Source organism: Falco punctatus (assembly GCF_963210335.1).
Source record: "Falco punctatus genome assembly, chromosome: 1".
In the NCBI taxonomy this organism is placed as follows: Eukaryota; Metazoa; Chordata; class Aves; order Falconiformes; family Falconidae; genus Falco; species Falco punctatus.
Window position 1 is genome coordinate 87,676,201 of NC_137580.1, and position 19,134 is coordinate 87,695,334.

Genomic DNA, 19,134 nt, shown 5'->3' on the forward strand with positions numbered 1-19,134 from the left:
AGGATACTTAAAAAAATTCTAACCCCCAAATCTCTCTGAAAATAAAACCATGCCACAAAGCCTTTGAGAGCAATTTTTATTAGGGTAGCAGAATGGAATTGCAGAAAGCCTATACCAGTACTCCTGGGTGTAGTTTCACCAGTACGTTGTTTTTATTTTGGGTATTAAACTGCACGTTTAGAGTTCAGCATGGCTTAGGGAACCGGAGAGAACAAGAGCTTGATTTCCTGAGTTAACATAGGACTTGGTACTTGATTTTTTTTTTTTTCCTCAGACTTCACCTGTACAGTACAGTATTTATCTCTGTCTTTTCTCAGAAGGCTGCCTACAAACAAAAGCCATCACTTAGGTTACACATCTTGTATTTTAGAAATTGAACTATGAAGAACACACCAAGAGAACTGATAGCAACATCTGTCTTCTATGTGACCTTTGCAGATGAAATTGGAACAGCTAGAATAGCACTGCCATGGGCTTGTATGAACGGACTGGAGTTCCTTGAATGACACAGCCCTTCCAGTTCCCTTTCAACAGCATCCAAGTCACACCAATTCAGACAAATGCAGTCTATGTCCTGAGAGGCTTACAACCAGAGGGTATACTATTTAGTAGTAATGAGGGCAGTAAACTAGTGCTACCGTTTTGTTTTAAATAAAATTTAGAGAATGGCAAGTTCCCATGCCAAAAGACATGATCAAAAGACAGTGACTCATGTGATGCAGAAGTTACACACTTCAGTTTGACAGATAATTTGGCATTATTTTATTATGAATCCAAGTGAGCGTGAATGAAACAAAATCAGTACCAACTTTCTGCAAATGAAGACACAAAGATGTGAAAATTTGGTAATAGGCAGTGCTCTCACAAGCCTGAAAACACTTAGGAAATGCAAGTTTCCGTAAATAAGGTGAACGTGGTTTAGCTTTATATACCTGCCAAAGAATCTGTCTAAGAACACTTAAACATAAAATTTCTTAGCTCCCTAACTTATAAAAAAATTTCCTTTCAACAGAGGTGAGGTACTGGGCTGTCATTGTTTACACTAAATCAGAAATGAAAGCCAGATGTGACGGATGAATGAAGAAATAGCAAATACACAAGACATTAAAACCAAGAGAAACCTACTGCTTGACACACTAGTTCTGAAAGGTTGCAAAGGCAGAGGCTGTATTAAAACTGAATTCAGGAGTACAGACAACCATCTGGGTGCGAGGGATTTTCTAACCTGGCTTCCTGGACATCAAAGTGATATGTGCTCCCAGATACCTATGGATTTCTGGAGATAAATGTTTGCTCAGTAACATACCCAAGTTCAACAGGCAGGGAAGAGGCGGCAGTTTGACTGTATGGCAGTTTGACTGGAGCTTATGATTGCACTTTACACTGGGGGAAAAAAAAGACAGGCAGTCAGGAGAAAAGCAACAGACACAGTAAAGGATGCTCGATTCTGAACAGAAAGGGCTTCCTTCAGCATGCGTAGGTGTGCCCTGGAGCAACGGGAAAAGAGCTCTGCCTGATTAAGTTAGAATGATACTTGAAGTACTCATTAAATCATCTAACCCATGTGTTTTTAACACAGGAACAGTAGCAGCGAAGGGCACTCCATTACAGCTTATTGCTTAATCCTATTCTCACAACATTTTCAGTAAGAACTGTACAGCAATTGGGCTGGGAAGAGGCACAAGTGCCATCCCATAAAACACAGATGTTTGTTATGCATTCTGATGGAAAAAATGTTCTAAGACTACTAGCAGTGCTGTCAGATTTAGCATCTGAATTAAAAATTAACATTTCCAATATACCAATTTTTAACTCAAAAAGCAGTTTATCACTTTGGTACCTCTTGGTCCCCAGTTTCTGAAACACTGAATGGCTGCAATGTTGTTCTGTGCACGTTTCCCTAGTTACTCTGCACAGCTACTAGAAATAGAAGTGAAAGGAGTTTGTAATCACATTCCACTACTCATCTGCTGCAGAATTTTTTTTCCAGTTTTCCAAAAGCAGGACATAAGCCACATTTTAATTCAATGACGCACACAAAAACTTGAGTTTGCCCGTTTAATAAACATTTTGTGGTAACATCAGCCAGATTTACATAAGACCTGGACATTATTTGTGATTGTTTTTGTGAGGTTTGTTTGATTTTTGTTTATTATGTTACAAACTGAAGGGGAACTTGCAACAAGTCCCACAAAGCACAGTGCAACATTTAAGAAGAAAAGTAAACAAAACTGCCAAACACTCAATCATTTTCTGCCAGAACTGGGATATTTTTTCTAAGACATCAGTTTGGGGAGGGGGATAAAGTTCAGCGAAGAATTAAATGAACTCAAGATAGTGGGAACTGCAAGGAAAAATAAGAAATGACAGCCACAACCTTTTCAATTTAAGGGCAGAATATAAGTCTAAGATATTTTTGATAAATTCTGACAAGAAAAAGAAAACAGCATACTTTAAAGTATATTGAAGCAGTGATTTTTAAACAAAGAAAGCAGAACTAGAACATCTTAAATTTTAATCCTTTCTTTACAGGTTACCTAGCCCACTTTTGATTAAGAAAACTGTAGAAAGTTAGTAACAGCCACAAGTTAACACCGAAAGGTGGCACTTGTCAATTTTCCATAGAGTCCTGCTTTACGGGGTGTCTCAAATGCACTGCTCCGATCTTCTATCATACGTTGCTGACATCAACTGTGTCAGATTTTAGTCCACTGGTCGCTTTTCACCATATTTCTTTGTAAACTCTTCAGCGTTCTTACAGAATTTTTTACGGTCCTTAGAGTATTCTTCAGCTAGGTCAGCCCGAAGGGGATGCTCGGGCTGTGGATCATTCACCAGTGCTATGAGGGACTGGATTACTGTCAAAAGAAGTATAAATACTGTCAGAGACTAAGATGGTTAATTTCTAAAAGTCAAAATGTAAGCAAAATTCCCCAGTAAGAAAAGAGCTTTAACTGCATTTAAATACACCCCCATAAATCTAGGGTCTTTTCAAAAAGCAGAGCATGAATAAGCTATAGCAATATGCCAAGATTTAGTTCAATGACTCTGAATGAACACCAGAAAATCGGTATTTGTAAACAAAATCAACTTGAATAGACCAAAACACACTACAAATTATTTCCCGTGTAACTGGCATCCTAGCTGAAAAGCTCTCCTATGGCTAAGGAAGAAACAATGTTTCACAGACAAGTTGGTCTAAAAGGGGCTGGGTAAAGATGGAATTTCCATCATAATTTTTTCCCCCGACACCTGTCACAATAATGCAGTTGTACCTGGGCCTGCTTGTGGGAACCATTTTTTCAGCTTTATTTTTCTGACCTCCCCTATGAACAGCAGACAAATTTTCCCTTTAGACTAAACTGCCAAATACATCTACTAGTAGAAATACACTGGGAAAACAAACAGAAAAGGACTGCAAGATGCTTTTCACCACACCGTTTACAGCCATCTCATCAACATTCCCCTATTGCTTCAAAGGAAATGTCATTCTTAAAATAACTGAACTGTACTTGACATTTGTGCAGTGAGCCTCCCATACCACAGTGCCATTTATTGTTACATTTTCCTCATATGCATTCTCACGTCCATTTAGAGCGAGACAGGTCACACCAGTCAGGAGGTCTCATACCCATCCACCAAAAGGTGTAACTGGGCAAGGCTGCGGAACGCAGGGACACAGAAAGAACATTTCGCTGTATGACAGTATCAGTAATATTCTGTCTGAGTAACACACCTCAGGAGTATTTAAAGCAAGTGTAACAAATCTCTGCTACCTTCATGCATTGCACACGATTCAGCTGCCGCCTCCTGAACTCCCTGGAACACCAACACTAAACCGCCCAGCAGCAGGAGTTCCACAACTCGGCTGCATGTTGGACAAAGTCACTTGTTCGTTCTCAAACTGCCACTCAGTAGTTCAATGGGATTCTCCCTAGTTTTGCAATGTTAGTTCTTACAATACTTATCACTCCATTAGATGCTAGAATACCAGTCTTTTCCTGCTCACACTTTTCCACCCTTACCTGATAGGAATGGGGAACACAGAACAAATACTCAAAATTCAGAGGATTACTGCTCTCACTATTTTGCTAAACGAGAACATTTCCTACTGCAAATCAGAGTTTAAACTGCAACAGATTTGCAAGGAATGTAGAATTGTTATTCGGTTACTTCACAGTAACTCAACAATCCTGGACTTACGACAACTGTCATCATATTAAAGACTGCTTATGAAGGCAGCATCAGTGCTGCCTGTGACAGTCCCTTTTCACCCAGTAAAACACGCTAAAACACTACACAGAAAGCATCACTGTCTTATTAAGGTTATTTAACACAAGCTGGAAAAAATTAGGATCATCCTAACAGGAGTTGCCTCAATATCCTAGCGTTTTAAAATGATACTGTTGCAACAGTCTGTTTTAACATTAAGCATAAATTAGGAAAAAGTACAGCAGTACGATCCACATTTAGTAAGTGAAAGGTGAGTTAATAATTTTTGCTAAACGTAATCTCCCCCACTTTCCTGACACCTGACTGATCAAAGCCAATCACTTTGATGCTGTACTAATAATGTTGCATTATTCCCTTGCAAAAGGCCCAAGCAGCAAACAGAGTGGTTTATTTTTCAGCGCAGAAGAGCTCTGGAGAAAAAGAAATCTACACTTAAGCAGGGCCATAATTACACTGTTGCAGGTTCATGCAATGATGTAGTAACAACAGACACCAGCGCTAAAAAACTTCTTGAAGAAAGGCTTAAAAGACAAGACCACAGAACAGCAGGAACTGAAAGATCTGCAGTATTTTGGTACCCACGGTTTGTTCCAAAATCTGATTTTAGCATAGTTGTTACTCACTGTCTCAGATAAAGAGGGGATTGCTACTTCTCAGGGAGACGCTACTTCCTGCATGAAAACAATTGCTTCAATAGCTCCAACTAACGCCAACTTGCATTTCAAGCTAGGTAGAGACATGTCATTCCTTTACTTAACTAGAAAAGGCTCGTAAGATTAAGCCAGCTGCTAAGGTGTTAACAGAAACCCTCTACACATTGTTTCCATTTCACCTCTCCCAAGCATCTTTGTCCCTGATAATCTGGGATAGATCAACAACAAATCATAAGATCTTTGTTGAGCTATTGAACAGGTTCTTTTTGCTGCCACCTCTACTTTCCCCAACATTCAACTGCATGATTTTTCTGAAACTACTACAGGAATTTTCCTGTTTTATCTCTGGGGCAAGATCATGCAAACTGTAAGTAGTTTTGGTAGCATACAGAAGTACACTGACCTTGAGTGCAGCGCTGTTTACTATCAGGAACACAGCTCAAGTGAAAAAAACTTAGGAGTTCGGAAGAAGAAATACTTCCTCCTACAGAACAAGACACTTCAGTGCCACTGAAGCTCTTGCACTGAACTGAACTGCTCCTCAAAATCTGAATCAGAATTATGAAAAAATACACAGTTTTTGCAAGGAAACAAAATTTTGCTCTTTCTGTATGTGCAATAATATATGCTTAATATCAAACTAATCATTATTAATCACTACTGTCAGAAAACACGAAATTCTCACCCCAACAGCTAATAGAAGCAACAACAACAATAAAAGCCAGCTCAGATCACACTCTGCCACAGAGCCTGATGAAACTTTTTTCCTTAAAATATTTAAATTCTTATCCAAAGACACCTACGCAGTAAGCCTCACAGCAGTAATCTTTTTGGAACTAAGAGTTAATTTGTTATAATTTCAGGTTTTGTTTATGACTCCCTAGATATTTCAAACCATATGTTCAAACCACCAAACCACATGGCAGAGACTATACAATATGCAAAGCCCTGAGGACTTAGACCCTTTCTTTCCAACATCCAGAAAGTACTGAACACCTCTGGATTATAAAGTCACTGTTTAAAAAGCAACGCAAACTACCACCAGAATTGTTAGGTATGTCGAGGACACTACCTGAATAAACTCTGCAGGCATGAAGAGTTTTGTGGTTTCCTGGAGGTGGAAATGCCACACGTCAGCATCATTACATTACGTTCCAACAACAAAATGAGATTCCAAAAGAGTTGCACATTGTGCTTACAATGCGCAATTCATGACACAAACCTTATGACAACAAATGCAAGAGCAGTGACCAGCTGACAAGCTGAAACACTATTAGCTGTAAATTTAAACACAATACAAAGTTTCTTGGTATCCAGTTTTTTCTCCACATGGTGTCCTACCTTGGTCAGTTTTGGTTGCTGGCTTCCAGTTTTCAGCACTAATTACTGGCAGACAAACCTGCCCCTTTTCATCGATGTTAGGGTGATAGATCTTTGTTTTAAATGTAATCTTAGGAGGTTTGAATGGATATTCTGCCGGGAAGTTGATTTCGATTCTGAAGGCTCCTTTATCATATGGAGGATTGTCCTGCAACGAGAAGGCAGAATGTCAAGAATCTGGCGTACTCTAATGGATACAGTTAAGAAAAAGCATGCTCCTGACTTCGACCTATCAAACAACCTCTTTTAAAGGCACTTGCTTCCAACACACACTGCCATGGCTGTGCCAGGAACCATCTCAACCTATCTGGTAAGAGAGAGGTAATACCACCTCGACATTTGTATTCACCCCGGAAAAAGCAGATTACCGTTGTCCTCAGCGTGGCTGACGTTGCTACTGGTTAGAAAGCATCCAATCACATTTACTCCAGACTCGCTAATAAGTAGTTTTATTCCCAACTTTGTATTTCAAAAGATGTTGTAAGCCCTTTCCAAGATACCAACAGGACACCTGACAAGGGAAATTGGTTTCTCTAAACCTAGTTATTTTACATGTCTCACAACATGGTGGGACGAACAGCAAAGCAATTTGATTTGTCAGATTTCCCTACATGTTCCGAGAACGTTTTTGTGCTGACTACACAAAAATCTGCTGAGCATTCATTGGTACTAAAGATAGACGTTCTCATCAGCAGACGCAGTGAACATTCTGAATTTGTATGCAGTTTTAGCACCCACTCGTACCAGATCATTTTTGAAGGAGCACGATGAAAGAACCGTGAAGTAAGCAAAGTAGTTCTTCATGCTGAAACAGAAAAAGGTGCCCAGAGCCTCGTTTAGAAAACCTGTTAGACTATTGATACTGCTTCAGATGCTAACTGCAGAAGAAAAACAAACCTTTGCTACATTTAAAGCTTATGAAAATGCCATTCTGCACTGAAAACAGTAACAATGGCAGGAAGCCTTTCCAAACACTCTGGGAACAAGAATCAAATGATGCGAGTTTCCAGTTGTAAACTATCATCACACACATTCTTCATTAGCAAACAGACTATTCCCTGCAATCAAACCCACTCCAGAAATTAAAAAAAAGTTTACCAATATTTGGGGGTGGGGAGCGTTCTATGAAATAATTATTCAGCAGAAAACACTTAATTTTAGTTTCATCCATATGGAGAAGTCTGGTTGTGCTGCGCATTTCTAAGAAATACAGCACAATTTCTGCAGCCAAGGGGAAGTGTAACTGGAGTGGCTTTAAAAAAAAAAAACCCAATCACTTTTTACCCGAGCAACCCTAAAAGCTTTGGAAGTTTAACAAGTAACTTTTGGTGGTGGTGACAACTTAAGCAGTTAGCGCCCTCTCCTCCCACGGCTCACTTGTTCTTGCCTCCATCACATGCTGTAATTTCTGAGGATGTTCAGTGAACTGATATAGGAACTGACCTGCCTTAAAAATGTCAGTTTTCTGCTTGACTCTCAGTCAGAACAGTTCTTCACTACAAATCACCAATAAATTGAATGAAAACTGTATGTAAAGTTTTAAGAACTGTTTTAAATAGCCAAAGCCACAGAATATTCAAGCAATTGATTTCCAATAATTTGTTAGATTTATTTTGACACTGACAAGGGAGAGAAGCAGAATTATAGAAACTGACACACAAGTGACAAACACAACTCACATGCACCTGGAATATTTTTGCTTTGCTAAAGTTTGTCTGTAACAAGCAATTTTGATTAAGTGAAATGAAATTCACGGTACAGCAACAGCATCTGTCACAAGAACAAAGAGCCTGGGGCAGATATTCTCGTTTCGATGTTTAAATCGAACAGATAGTGTACCTGTTCAACACACAGTACATAAACTACCTTATTTTACAATTTAGAACAGGAAGAGAAGTTGGCAAGCTATCTTCAATTTCCTTCTCAATTGAGCAAACACCCTTAAAAACTAACAGTTGTTCCCAAAACCAAAATACATTACATACAACAAAAACTTCTAAGCAGTTATCTTTCCCAGTAATTCTGTATGAACATTGCTAAAAATCTTGTTGATTTTTAAAAAAATCTAGTAAGGAATAAACAAGATATTTAATACCTCAGGGTTTTTTCCTATGATGATGTAGGTTTTGTACTTTAAGCTTCATGTCATATATTACAAATTTCATTCGCTTCCCCCTCCCAGCACCTCTCCCAAGTAACCCAGGGCCACCACCAAGCCCAAAGCCATCGCCAGCCGCAGCCGTATGTTGGACCAGGCCTACGGTTATGGAGCATCCAGGTGGGCATCAGCCAGAGAACTCTACACCACCGTGCAATCACATACGGATTTTTCTTCAGAGTAGTTATGAGAAACAGCTACAAACATTATTAGACTTTGCTAAAACAAAACACAGAAGACACTATATAAAACAAGACAGGAAGGTTACACTATTTGCCCAACATTACACAAGATGTCTGAAGAGAAGAGACAAGAATTAAATCCAAGCCACACTTCACTGCCCAGAGCATGGTTAAGATACTGTAGTACACACCTAGACTGTGTTTGTGCACAACTAGCTTTTGCACTAACCCCCAACTCTGAAATCCAGGTTTTATAATAGGGAAGGAGTTTCTTGTCAGGGTGCAAAAATTATCTAATGGTCACCAGCGGCACTACTGAATTGTGGATTTATGAGAAACAAACGATCCTCATTTTATTTTAAAGCTCATTAGAATAAGGAGCAGTCTATACTCACAGGAACAATAAGCCCTTGCCAGGTCAATAAATTAGCTTCATCAACCTGGATATTACGGAAGTTTTTCATTCCACATTTGCGGATTTCTTCAAGCTCCTGAAAAGAAAGCAAAGTGTACGTTAATAACAGTAATAGGCAAGATACTCGTATCTATTTTTCAAAATGCTTAGAGATCAACGTGGGTTTCTTTAATGCTAAAGAAGCTTGAAGCTTTAGCAGTGGCCACCCACACAAATAAGATTTTGTACCTGTGAAAAGTAAAATTATCTAAGATGAGATAAAAAAAACCCCCCTCAACTTACTTTTTAATGCATCAGGAAAATACAAAGATGCCTTGTTATTAACATTGTTACAGACACAACGAAATAGAAGTATTAAAAAAAAATGCATTTTAGAATGTTTTATATGTCAAATGCAAATCAGTGCCTTCGGTAACAGACCATTTTAACTGTGAAGCACAGAAATAAAATGCAACTTAGGGCCTGCGTGAAGGAAAAATGGTGATTTGGAAGAATTATTTCCTAACAGTTTTAAACACAAAATCACTGAACAGGCCGATTATTTCAACTGAAAACTAACAAACTGCTGCATGTTCATCTTTAATGCAAACACAGAAAAATACCTAAGCCAAACTAGCCTTATATAGACTAATAACTAAAGAAGCTTTATCTGCTTTGTACCTCAAAGTTAACAGTATGTATTAAGATATCTTGTTCAAGAGCGATACAGCTATAGAGAGGTATCTTCCTGTACCGGTCAGTCACCAGACGAGCCATTTTTGATCGGTTAGCGATCATCCTGGTAACACCAAAACAAGTATTAGGGCATTTTAATATTTAAAATTATGTATAAGCCCCAGCGTAGCAACTGTTCCCTGGAATATTTCATAAGACCTAAAAAACACCTCAAAGTTCCACTTTCATTTCCCCCTTAATAGTTATAGCCCTTTGGTGTTGAATTCAGCACTTTATCTTAAAGGGAATTTAATTCAAAATCAAGCCATCCACAGTGAAATATAACACTTTCCCAGTGCTTTCAAAACTGAAGCACATGCCTGTGTGCCTACATAGGTTAGGAAAAATGTTGCTTATACAGCAACACTGGTGCGCTCCGCCAGCACACAGTCCTTCCCTGGGTCCTAGCGTATTTGCAAAACTAGACTGTATATTATTATGATAAAAATGCCAGCTACAAGCAAAGGCAGTACACCCTGAGACCCAAAAAAGATCAATTTTCCAGGTACAAGTCCTGTACTGCCCAAGGTTTGTCGTTTTTTTTCTAAACTACCTCTCTCTGTGTTCATCTTACATCAAACCTTTCTGCATCTGACTGGCAGATTTAATACTAGCAGTAATCTCTTGCATAAACTTAGTATCATGATAAAACGCAAAACGAAAGAAAAAAGGACATTTCCAAATGCACATCAAACAAAAATCACATGACAGCCACATATCAGAAGATGAACATTTACATTCCCACCCGCTGTACCTACGAAAGCAAAAGCATCCTCAGAATGCGGAAGTTTAACCTTGAAGTTTTGGATATTGAAATGATGCCCAACGCAACGTTCATGACACTAAGCCGGACTATTTAGTCTAGACCTGTGGATTAATTCCCAGATTCCACTGCTGCTAGATTCACACAATATCACAGGCAGTTTGGGCATTTTTTTTTTTTAAAAGCCTAAGAGGATTATCATATTTCCTTAAAGTAGGAAAACACATAAAACCCCCACAAAAAATAATCCCATGAAGCACATGTATAGGGATACAGAGCAAACCAAAATATTCAAAGAAATTAACATTTATTATTGCAGCTATAAGAGATCCTTTACGATCACTGAAACCGCAAATGCACACAGCCACCTTACAGCTGGCTCTGGGTGCTCAGCGCGAGTCTGAGTGACACCAGACTGACTCTCCCCTGACACAGGGGGGTCAGGAGAGTAACTCGCTCAAGCATCGTTTTGAGTAGCTCACTCTCTACACCTACAGAGCTTTGAAGTCCCGGCAAACCACTGCTCCACACCATGTAAAAGGGGTAAATCCCATTCCACAATAGGCGTAACACATCAAACATCGAGAACAAAATAAGCCAATTAACCAGCAGGCATTTAAACATGAATAAACGTGCATCACAAGTGCCTTCACTCTAAAACAGGGAAAGGAAACTGGGTTTAGACAATTTTCTAGTTACTATATTAAAAACATTATACATAGGACAGAAATCTCCCCTGTAGTGTCCCAGCAGGAGCGCAGCTTCCATGCAGAAGCTTTTATCACAGGTTCAGCTGATGGAGTTACACTGCTGCTGGCCCAGAGAGCAACTGTCCAGACACAGAAAGAGGGAGGACCAGGACTCTGTAATTCAGGTATGTTATTAAGCTAATAAAACAAATTAGAAAAGCATGGCTTCACATTATTGGAAGGTTAAACACACATATTTTATAATTAGATTTAGGTTAAGAAATTGGATGCTGAAAGAAATGTAAGAATCTGGTACACAAATCGGTACAAATTTGTAAAACTTTGTATGAAAGCAAATTTTAAAACAAATAGGCAAACCGCTCCCTATTTTCCCTCAAGTCCAGTGCATGAGAGAGGGAATCAAACAGCCTAGAAGCCACTAAACAACTCACCGAAAATGATTCGGGACATCTTCCTCTTTAACCTGACTCCCGAAGCCTTTGCAGGATTCACTTTCAAAAGCAAAGAAGCGGTAAGTTACTACAGTGTATCAGGGCTATATCCTGTGCTCCTGCTGCTGCCCCCACTCCTGCGCCAGTCACTGACAGCCCGAGAAGGGGATAGATGGGGACAAACCAGGCAATCCTTTCCCTCACACGCAGGCAGGGCTCCCAAAGTCATGGAGAATCGAGCCCACCTTAGCAGAGGACTTGCCTGAACTACGTGCGTAAGAGAAATTATTTTCTTATGCTAGAAGTATTTAAGGTTTCCTATGTCACTCCAAATTAATCAATCCCTTATTTGGAAAACTTATTTCTAAATAGCTTTTTTTCCCATGCTACTATCCCCACAAATGCAATGTGATACTACACGCTCAAGTCATTTTTTGAGTCTACTGCACCAGCAGTGGTGAGAGATTCACCACTCACAATTTAAGGCTGCGAGGGGGGGCTGTTTTGGCTTTTTCCCTGACAACTGCCAGATCTCACAATACAGCTCTGACTGCCTCAGAGCTAGAGGCAGACACAACTACCACACAAATGTACTGCTAACAAAGTGAATAAGCTGTACTTTTAAATAGCACAGATTAGAAGTTTATACTGCATTTGACATGGGCCTGAGCAACTCCAGAGGGACAAAAATTACTTTATGAGGTAAAAGGATATAGTCCAGGTATTTTAAAATAATACTTGAGTCTAGGCAGACAGTAAATAGATTAATTCCTTCTCTTGTCCTCCACCCCTTAATCTTGCCAAGTAACATAATTATAAGGAGCACAGCAGGAGTGTAACTAAAGGTTAGAGGATGGCAGCAAGAACTTCTATCAGCCTTCATTCCCCACTCTGTTATCAACCTTGCACATGAGCTTGCTGCGTTGTTTTCTCATTTGTAAAACAGAAATGTCTTATTTTCAGGGGGCTTTCTTGAGATGGGTGGTTTGTAGTTTGGGTATGTTCGGAGAAAGTGTTACACACAGGACATGAAATGGAGAAAACATTGTTTCAGAGGTGATACCTGATCTTGAGGTATAATGCTGAAGTTGTCATAAAAGTACATGCTACCTCTCATATATAATCAATAAGGATTTCATTTTTTTCATTATTGTGCTGTCCAAAGCAAAGATTAAATGTCTGAAGTTAAAGAGAAAAGTGTCATCAGCTTAAAGTGTAGTTATGTCTTTTAAAAACCCTGCAACTGTTTTGCCCTTGGATCTTTCAAGTTTTGTGACTTCTCTAAAAATCCAGACCAGTGAAGACAAACGCTTGTAGGAGTACAATCCAAGAATAGGAGAGTAAAGGTAAGCATTCACACTAACTACAGTAAGTTCTGCGCTGAGCCCAAAATTCTATTAAATGCACAAAGAAAAACAAAAGCCTACCGAAATAACTCTAAACCATGATTCCCTACTGTTTACAATTTATGTTTGCTTGTTAATATATACGGTCTCTAAAAGAAGCATGACACAGTTAAACAGACTCCAAGACACTGATAAGAAACTGGCCAGTTTTACTTTCTGAATTTCATACAGTACAGAGAATCATTAAAACACCTTACAAAATAATTTTACCAAAAAACCCAGAAAACCAACCAAAAGTGCAGATTCTAGCTCTGTAAGAACTAATAATAAAGTTTCCTCTGCAACGTTCTAATCCTGTATACTCACATGTCTTTTATACACTGAATAACTGTACTTTTTGGCAAAGTGTTTTCATTTGATTAAAAATTATTTTGTCAGTTCTCAGTTTGAAAAAGCGAAAACTTGCTTCTGCGCAAGGACAACCACACATCGCTCAAAACCCTATTTCCCCTGTTACTGAGAACCAGTGTTTGGATCAATTTAGAATTGTTTTTCAAGTATCAAAGTTGTTTAAAACCCCTTTATTTGGAAGGGCTATGGCGTTTACAGGCACACGGTGGATTGAAGGCCATCAATAGCAGGTACCTGGGTGTGGCCTTGTGTTTGTATTTTATCTTGGAGTTCAACAGTTGCATAAATGTTTGACTATGCAATTATGGAAGCAGAGTAAAAACAGTAAGATAAAATAATTGTCTACGTACCTCACTTCAGAAGTGAAGCGTTGTTTACTTTTTAACTCTATTTTCAATTTTTAATACTAAAGATACTTCTGAACTCCTAAAAACCAGGAAACAAAAGCACCGATGTTACAGACACCTTCGCTCAACCATAACCGAAGATCGGCAGGGAAGGGAGCAGCTCCAAGTGCATCTCAGTACCACACGTTACTACACCACCAAGTAAGTACTATGACTATCCAGCATGGAAATAGCCTTCCCTTTGCGACTACCCACCACCTCTCCACACAGCACTTAGCTACGGATCTCGCATGGAGAGCGGCTTGTTTTACATTAGTGGGTGGCAACTGTGAAAAGCATTTCATTGAAATCCCTGGCATGTCTCTTGGAGATCTATGTTCCCAATCATACATGTTTGGAGACAGTTTGCTTTTTACAAGAAAGGGTCGTGAAGCAAAGTAGCTCCCTTAAAAGAGAAGCCCTAGATCCTTCCCTAAATATAATTACTCCCTATTTGTCTGTTTTTACCCTAAACCGTAAGAGATCATCCATAACAACATATCCTTGACAAAGACTTCTTTATTCCCACCTCTCACATTTCAGGAGGAGTCAAGATCTGACAACTGTGGCTCTTTGAAGAGGTGTAATGGTGGCTCATAGATCAAAACTCCATCTCAGATGTCACTGGAAAATGATTCATTAGCTATGTTCATTTCACATTTTTGCTAACTTAGGTGTGCTCCTGGGAAGGGCACACCTCCACTGACTTTTTTTTGTAACTCAGCAGAGAAAACTTCAGTTAAGACTATTTGATGGTATAAAGCTCTGCAAAAACAGGCTGTAAATAAGGTCTTTGGCCCGGGAAACGTGATTTGCTCAAACAAACCCTGAGATAACAAGGCTTGTTATAACTTGACTTCATATTTAAAATTAAACTGTGCAAGTACAATGGCAAAATTGGTAATATTTCTTTCACAAGGAGTTTTGCCAACAGGAGATACAAATGGCTTCCACAATCTGGAAAGGACCCCCATCTCCACCTGGAAGGTGGAACTATGCCCTCAGTTTTCTACGAGCAGAGAGTGTGTTATTATGAACTTACTACATCCAGTCTCTTTAAGCCATTGTGATTAATATGAGTAACTATGACACATGACAGGAGTCCAGAAAAAATGCAGTACTACAAAATGTTGGCAAGACCTTAAGGAAATGGGAATTGCTTTATTTTATGTGACCTATAAAAGGTTCAAAGTTTATTCTCACTTACCGAAGACAAACTCTCTATGTAGCTCAACGAAAACACAGTTAATGCTTTTCCTAAATTATTTTAAACGTAACTGAGCGACACACTGAAAAACTCTATTTCCTTTAGTTATCATCACTCATCACTCTACAATGCTGAGAAAAGACACACCACCGACTCTTCCATATTAGACTTTTTAAAGTTAAAGTGGATCTGTGAATCTGGAACTTAAACAATGATATTAGGCTGATACACACGCAAGTTTGGACCTTCAAAACATCATGCTGCAGCAATCCAGATTACATCATCTGTACAAGAGCCCTACCTTGTTCCTACCAAGATGAATGGCAAAACTCAAAGCCGTTTTGGCTGACCTGACTCTCCGAAAGGCATGACGGCAGCTGCTTATTTAACAGCCTTTACAAGTGGTGTGGTACAGCACCTCACAGCTCCTGGACTGGCATAAAAACCACACGCAACATGCGCAATCCACAAATGTCTGGCAATAAAAACTGAAAGCAAAAATATAAGAGGGAAGTTATCAATGTCTCCTTCCTTCCTATACCACTCCCTCCGAGAAGCAACAGCCACACCATTTTTCTAGAAAAGAAGGTCACATTGTCAAGCCCATTTTTATGGCATTTTAGTGAAAGATTAAAGTACTAACTAATGCTTAGAAGTGCAGTGGAACTGGGGGGGTGGGGGTGGGGTGGAGGCTGAGAAGCAAGAGGCACTGCAGATATTAAGAACAATTTTTCGTGCCCTTCAATTTTTTATGTTCTATTTTACATTTAAAAAAGAAGAAATAATTGGATTTTTTTTCCACCATAGCAGTAGTGATGTGCTTTTGAACAATGCATTTTTTTTCAGAACAGGGAAAAAAAGATGCCTTACAAAATACAAAATTAAGATGGTTGTTTACTATCTGAAACTAAGGGGAACCTTATAAAGCAACAGACATACTGATCATGATAGTAACGCTGTCACAAAACTTAACAGCTATCGAAAAATTAAACAAAAGAAGTTAATGCCATCACATCAGGATCCCTAAGGACAATTAAAGGTTTATGCCTACTGATTTAAAATATGAGTGACACTGCACACAATATATCTACTATTAAATTTTTAATCACTCCTCAGCACATTTAAAATAACAGAACTAGCCTTATGAAAGTACTGCTGAGCTATTGGTTTCTTCAAAGATAACCAAGTTATAAGGGTTAATTATGTACCTACACAGTTAAGGAAATGCAACTTCAAAACCTGCCATCTACACGTCCTAGCAAAATCCCAGCCCTACTAGGGGTACACAACCTCGAAACCAGCTGTAAAATGGCATTAAAGATTAAGTTTAACAGAATCGGCCATGTATCTGTCAGATCTTAGAGCACAGTTATGTTGCACCCCACAGGAACAGGTTTTTTAATAAGGCTGAAGCACCGCCTGACAGTTACAGGGTCTCTGCCCGGTGTTCCACAGGACCAGCCTGTCAAGTTCATTGTTGTATGTCACAGTCACTCTGCACGCAGACACCGTAGGGCATCGCCATAGCATTCCGCAGATGGCTAAATCTTACACCACTGTGTATGCACGTCCCCGGCAACCCCACTGCATACGCTCTGGGATGTTAATTAGCAACAACATACAACACACACAATAAACTTGCACGCTTCGGGGGCAACGGATACCATTTTCTTTCCAAGTACCACCTTACTCCTGAAGCAAAACGAAGCGGAACATAATCCCCAGCAACATTTTACAATAAACTACACTCGCACTTGGTTACAATCCCGCTGAGGCCGAGTTTACAAGCACGATCCGCGCTGGAAAACAAACACAGCCAGGACAAACCACCACCGCGTCCGCAGCGAGCAGGGAAACTTCTGAACCCGGGTCCATATTTCAGCGCGATAAAGCCCGTAACTGGCGCAGGGACGAGGCTGCTCCCGAAACAACGACACCGGAGGATTTCTCTGCCAGGCGGGTGGGGAAGGCTCCCCGGCGGGCTGGGCGCGGGGGGAGGCGGCAGCCCCGCCGCAGGCAGCGGGGGGGGGGGGGGGAGGGGGGAGGGAGGGCGCACCCACCGCCCGGCCGGGCCCTCCCCGCGGGCAGGGCCGGGGCCGCACGGCTGCGGGACGACCCCCCGAGCGCCCCGGGGACCGGCCCGGCGCCGGGCGGGGGTCCGAGGCGTCCCGGCAGCGACGCTTCCTTCCCCCCCCGGCCCTTCCTCTTTGCTTAGTCACCGCGGGAGCCCCCCGAAGGAGCGGCCCGGGGCGGCCCGCGGCGCCCGCCGAGCGCGCTCGCCCAGCCCCGGGCGGCGGCCAGGGGCCGCGGGGCGGCTGCCGGGGCGCGGGGCGGCGGCGGGGGAGGCAGCCAGGCCCCTCACGGCCGCGGCCTAAGTGCCGGCTGCTCCCGTTCCGGCCGCCCCGACCCGAAGCGCCGCCGAGGGGACGGGAGGAAGCCGCCCCACCGTGCCGCGGCAGGGGAGGCGGCCCCTTGCCCCCGGAGGGGCGCCGGGGCGGAGGAGGGTGCCCGCCACCGCCCGCCCGCCGGCCCTTCCCGGCGCGGCGCTGCCTGTTACCTTCATCAGCCTCCTGCTGGCCGCCATCTTGGCTCTGCTGCTGCCGGCCCACAATGCATGGCGGCGGCGGGCAGGGCGCTAAAGCCCTGCGCTTCCTGAGGCGGCGGGCGGGGCTGTGGCGCGGCTCAAGCTCCGCTCCCCTCCGTCGGGCGCGGGGGACGCGGGCCGGCCCCGCCGCGCAGCCCTGAGGCGGGCCGGGGCCTCCCGTAGCGCCCGCTGCCCTGCCCTCCCTCCAGCGCTCGGCGGTGGGTTTCGCCCGCGTGTGTTTGTTACCGGCCTGTCAGCGCTTTTCAGGTGGCGGTGCGGGTCTCGCATGTACCGCGGGCGGCGGGGAGGAGGGACGGCAGGGCTCCCGGGCAGCCGCGGGACCCGCCTGTACTATAATGCCACCTCAAATGCCACCAGGCTCTGTCGCCAGACACCTGGCTTGCTCCCTCAGGCATTGACCCAGGGCACTCGGGAATTACCCCGGGATCTGCCCTGCCGGGGCCTTATTCCCCATCCCCCCATCAATGTCCTCGCTTGATGAGACCCTTGTCCTACAGAACCTCTAGGTGAGGTGACTCGTCCCAAGCTCAAAAAGCCACTTGACAGACTCAGCCAGCCTGGCAGAGGAAATGTTGTTGTTACAAGGGACTTTCAAAAACACGTAAAAATGCAACAAAAGTTGTTAATTATAAAGCACAGGATTCTAGTATGCTACCTCAAAATTACTCCCTGAACAGCTATTTGATAATATTTTACATTAATATAGTGCTTATTGCTCCAAAACTCAATTAACATTTCTTAATGAAGCTCTACAGCACCTACAGGAACCAACTTAATATTCACCTACTTCATATGGGTATTATTAAATAATTTAAAAATAATATTAGACATATTCAAAGATCACGGGCAGGTATACACCATGTGAAAACATGCTGCAGAGACCCTGAGGATTCTTGATGTGCTGCTGAAACAGGATGCTGGTGATGGGGATTTAAAAATGCTGACATCTGATAAAAGGGCTAGTTCAGATTATATGATATTGAAACATAGAAATACTTAAACCTGATACCATGGTAACTTGGAAGAACAGTTCTTACAACTTACTTTTCCAAATGTCTACAAATACAAAACCCAAGCTGCTTCAGATACTATCTTGATTTATTTGCCAAGACTATTCATATCTTCATCTCATCTTTGACTGCATAATTTTCCAAGACCACTGTATGTCTCCGAGTATTCTCTGAACTTTTTTCCCCCCAAATAGGCCCTCACCTATGCCTGCACTGAGACACAGCTGCCACACAAGAGACAGTACTAGGAGCACTGCAGGGAATTCTGAATTTACTGTCTGTAATTTTACTCCACGAATGTATAGCTTGTAAGACAGTGTCAAAAATATCTGAGATAATTATAAGATAATCCGCACTTCCTTTGACAAGAAAAAAATACCACCCACACAACTAACAATAGCCCAGCCAGTTCTTAAGAAATTGTTGTCAAGTGTAGCTGTCCTCACACATTGCCACTTAATTTTGAAATCCTTTATTACAGCCAGGTGGTTGAGAAGTGTACACAGAACTAGGCACATTTCACATACCTG

General features: G+C 41.7%; 1 protein-coding gene and 1 long non-coding RNA gene across 6 annotated transcripts; one reads left to right on the plus strand and one right to left on the minus strand.

Annotated features, from left to right (window-relative positions):
- Positions 1-2,044: 2,044 nt before the first annotated feature.
- UBE2L3 (ubiquitin conjugating enzyme E2 L3) lies at positions 2,045-17,697 on the minus strand. 4 transcript variants are annotated; one of them, XM_080374384.1, is made up of 6 exons: positions 16,744-16,778; positions 11,640-11,699; positions 9,682-9,799; positions 9,002-9,097; positions 6,228-6,414; positions 2,045-2,858 (listed from the first exon to the last, which is right to left on the minus strand). In XM_080374384.1, the coding sequence occupies exons 3-6, from the start codon at positions 9,796-9,798 to the stop codon at positions 2,704-2,706; spliced, it is 555 nt and encodes a 184-aa protein (XP_080230510.1). In that variant the 5' UTR covers position 9,799; positions 11,640-11,699; positions 16,744-16,778; the 3' UTR covers positions 2,045-2,703. The 4 variants fall into 4 exon arrangements, with proteins under 4 accessions (XP_080230510.1, XP_080230513.1, XP_080230512.1 ...); XM_080374387.1 differs by lacking the exon at positions 16,744-16,778 and adding an exon at positions 16,675-16,707; XM_080374386.1 differs by lacking the exons at positions 9,682-9,799; positions 11,640-11,699; positions 16,744-16,778 and adding an exon at positions 17,547-17,697.
- Positions 6,421-16,810, plus strand: LOC308058519. 2 transcript variants are annotated; one of them, XR_013925855.1, is made up of 3 exons: positions 6,421-8,544; positions 11,286-11,719; positions 12,933-16,810. It is a non-coding gene; the product is annotated as an uncharacterized lncRNA (long non-coding RNA). The 2 variants fall into 2 exon arrangements; XR_013925856.1 differs by having other exon boundaries at positions 11,286-11,372; positions 11,587-16,810.
- Positions 17,698-19,134: the final 1,437 nt, after the last annotated feature.